The 3,631-nt window shown below is 39.1% G+C and overlaps 1 protein-coding gene across 1 annotated transcript in view; it reads left to right on the forward strand.

The window, feature by feature from the left end:
- Window positions 1-3,565: 3,565 nt before the first annotated feature.
- The window catches only part of lhb (luteinizing hormone subunit beta), a gene marked incomplete at both ends in the record, with an annotated part of 4,978 nt that continues 4,912 nt past the window's right edge, over window positions 3,566-3,631 (forward strand). Inside the window, one exon of the mRNA XM_083923182.1 lies at window positions 3,566-3,631. This exon is cut by the window's right edge and continues 13 nt beyond it. Within this exon, the coding sequence (XP_083779308.1) occupies window positions 3,566-3,631 (66 nt within the window).

Consider the following 3,631-nt stretch of genomic DNA (forward strand, 5'->3'; position numbering starts at 1 on the left):
AACGTCAGACAGACCCAGCTCTGTGGAGGACGCACATCTGTCTGCACCGGAGAGAGGAAGAGAAGGAGAGAGAGAGACAAAGACAGACAGATGGACAGAGACAGACACAGTGCTATCAAGTGTTAAGAAGGCCAACAGCCTCTGGAACCCAGGGTTTTCTAAATCTGGGCCCGTAAAATCTGCTTTAGATGGAATCAAACTGTATTTCCGAGGCCGATGCTTTATGTTTATTTATCATTTTGTTTTCCTTTTTCCCCTAATTACATAAAAGTTTTATTTTCATGTTGTTTTTATTAAAGTTCAGCTTACTGAAGCTTCCTGTTCAGAGGTGTTGACGTGTTGCACCTTATCATAGCATAATTAAGTCAATGATGTATGTTTTTTTAATTCAGATAACATACCAACGAATCCTAAATACATTTATATAGATTTATTTAATATCTCATAATAAAATGGTGGATGATTGAGACAGCAGCAGTGTTACATTATTATAATTATGTTACATTTGGATTAAAAAGCCTGACTGCTGTTGGAAGGAGCTCCTTCCTGCTCTGAACGGTTACTTAATAATTTGTCCCAAACAGGAACACTGGACCACCGCGTGTCATCTTAACCTCTGAGATGAAGATAACCCAACAGGATGGAAGTGATAAGTGTGAGGAGGGGGTCAGCGTGTCACCGTGATCCCATCACACTGATACAAGCGGATTATTTCACCGGCAGCAGCAGATTAAACCTGACACTCCTCTTCCTGCTCTGTGCTCAGACTCATGACGACGCAGGAAGATTTCCACAGCAGGCCCCTCGTCCACAGCTGCTGGGGTCTATAGAGTAAAATACACTGATGTAAAGCTAAGGTTAACTTCAACATGACCCAATGAGATTATAGAAATATGGAGCATAGATGTAACTCTGACCACAGTACAAACAGCACATATGTAGTTAATAACAACCTTTAAACACATTAACGCATATCCACCACACTGTAATCTAACACCTATTTATCTAACACAGCAACGTGTGTATCAATAAAAAGAGCGTTCCCATACCGGGAGTCGAACCCGGGCCGCCTGGGTGAAAACCAGGAATCCTAACCGCTAGACCATATGGGACACGGAAACGACACAGGTGCGTCACTGTCAAATCCAGGCACAGGGCGGTTCGCAGACGAGCTAAAACTTTTTTAAAGTACTTCAGAAAATATCACAACAGATGAAATCTTCAACACGAACATCAAACAAAGACGCACGCGCTTATCTGCTGAACTGAATTTAATTGAATTGAGGTTGTTCCCGTGTCTGCGTGGGTTTTCTCCGGGTTCTCCGGTTTCCTCCCACAGTCCAAAGACTTGCAGGTGTTCGGTTCATTGATGACTCTAAATCACCCGTAGGTGTGAATGGTTGTCTGTCTCTGTTTGTCTCTATGTGTCCGGTGATAGACTGGCGTCCTGTCCAGGGTGGACCCCGCCTCACGCCCGATGTCAGCTGGGATCGGCTCCAGCCCCCCACCCTGCAACTCCGACAGGGACAAGAGGCTGAAGATGAATGGATGAATGAACTGAATTGATGAATTGATTTCAGACATGTCAACAAAAAAAAATACAAAACTAAACAAGTTCACAAATAACAGAAAAAACCTGTAACAACAAGTTTACAGTGAACTGTGAAAACGAGCAGGAAGAAGTTTTCACTTCTCTAATCTGACCCCTTACTCACAGTTTAGTATCTGCTGAAATCTATTTATATATTTATATATATAAATATATAAACATATATATATATATTTATCTACTAAATGTACAGTTTGTAAATCTAGCGTTACAATAATAAATCTTACACAGTTTTAGAAATTACATATAATATATATAAAGTCATATAATATAATAAATAGGCCTACATAGAAACACCCATAAAAGCACGCACACACACAAACACACACATACATACAAACACACACACACACACACACACACACACACACACACACACACACACACACACACACACACACACACACACACACACACACACACACACACACACACACACACACACACACACACACACACACACACACACACACACATACATACATGTAAATACACATATATAACCCATATTTATAGACAAAGCAATTGTTTGTTTGTTTGTTTGTTTGTTTGTGTGTTTGTTGTTGCCCTCCCTCGTCCCCGTACCTTTATCTAAACTGGACCACATGTTAATAACTTGATTTAGAAACGTGCAAAAGTAAAACACATGAACTAAAATCAAGAAACCAAAGCTTTTGTGAGTGTGACAGGAAGTGACACGGACAGACACTGATCCGTTGTTTGAATCCAGATTAAAACTGTGTTACGTTTCCCCCTTTAACAGAAACAGGAAACCAGGGGGGACACGCCGTTGGAGCGGGTTCACCCTAGATACGTGCAGCTCCTGTGCTGCTCCTCTGCACCTGCTTCTGTATAAAGACTGAGCTGCACAGCCGGTCTGAGCACCTGCAGACTCCACACAGGTGAGTCAGGACCTTTATTACATTTACTCAATGTTTTTACTCTTTTTTTAATTCATTTGTGTGTTTTAATGTTGCAAAACTGCCTTTTTTCTTCTTTTTTAATTAATTTGTGTGTTTTTAGGTTGAAAAACTGCCTTTTTTCCTCTTTTTTTAATTCATTTGTGTGTTTTATTGTCGAAAAACTGACTTTTTTCTTCTTTTTTAATTCATTTGTGTGTTTTTAGGTTGAAAAACTGCCTTTTTTCCTCTTTTTTAATTCATTTGTGTGTTTTAATGTTGAAAAACTGCCTTTTTTCTTCTTTTTTTAATTCATTTGTGTGTTTTAATGTTGAAAAACTGCCTTTTTCCCTCTTTTTTTATTCATTTGTGTGTTTTAATGTTGAAAAACTGCCTTTTTCCCTCTTTTTTAATTCATTTGTGTGTTTTATTGTTGAAAAACTGCCTTTTTTCCTCTTTTTATAATTCATTTGTGTGTTTTTAGGTTGAAAAACTGCCTTTTTCCCTCTTTTTAAATTTATTTGTGTGTTTTAATGTTGCAAAACTGCCTTTTTTAATTCATTTGTGTGTTTTAATGTTGAAAAACTGCCTTTTTTTCTTCTTCTTGTTCATGCACGGGTCAATTTTGGGGATTTTGGGGCTGATTTTCTTCCATAACATGTTTTTTCTCTCAGACCTCTGGAAAGAAAACGGTTATTTTAGTGCATTTTGTCCGTTTATGTCTGTAAAAGTCCCCTAAAGTCGCCTAACGTACAGCAATAGATTCTGCCTCTTTTGCATATTTAAAAATATGCTTTTAGAAAAAACTTGTAATACAAAAATACTAATTTATACGTTCATGCATATGTAATAATAAACTGGGGAAGTCTGTTTATAAAAACACCCATGAAAGAACATCATTGAGGTCGTTCAGAGCGTTTATAAGCTGCCTCTAACACTTTGCTCATGTTGTCTGGACGGGTTGCCAGGTTGTGTTTGTCTCTTTACATGAAGACGTCTGCAGTTATCACCTCAGTCAGTAACTGATCCCCGTCATTGATCGACTCACTGCTGCAGGATGAAGGCTGTGCAGCTCCCCTCGGTGCTGACTCTGTTGCTGGGAGCCTCATCTTCCCTGTGGCCC

This window comes from Echiichthys vipera (genome assembly GCF_963691815.1).
Source record: "Echiichthys vipera genome assembly, chromosome: 11".
Lineage (NCBI taxonomy): Eukaryota > Metazoa > Chordata > Actinopteri > Perciformes > Trachinidae > Echiichthys > Echiichthys vipera.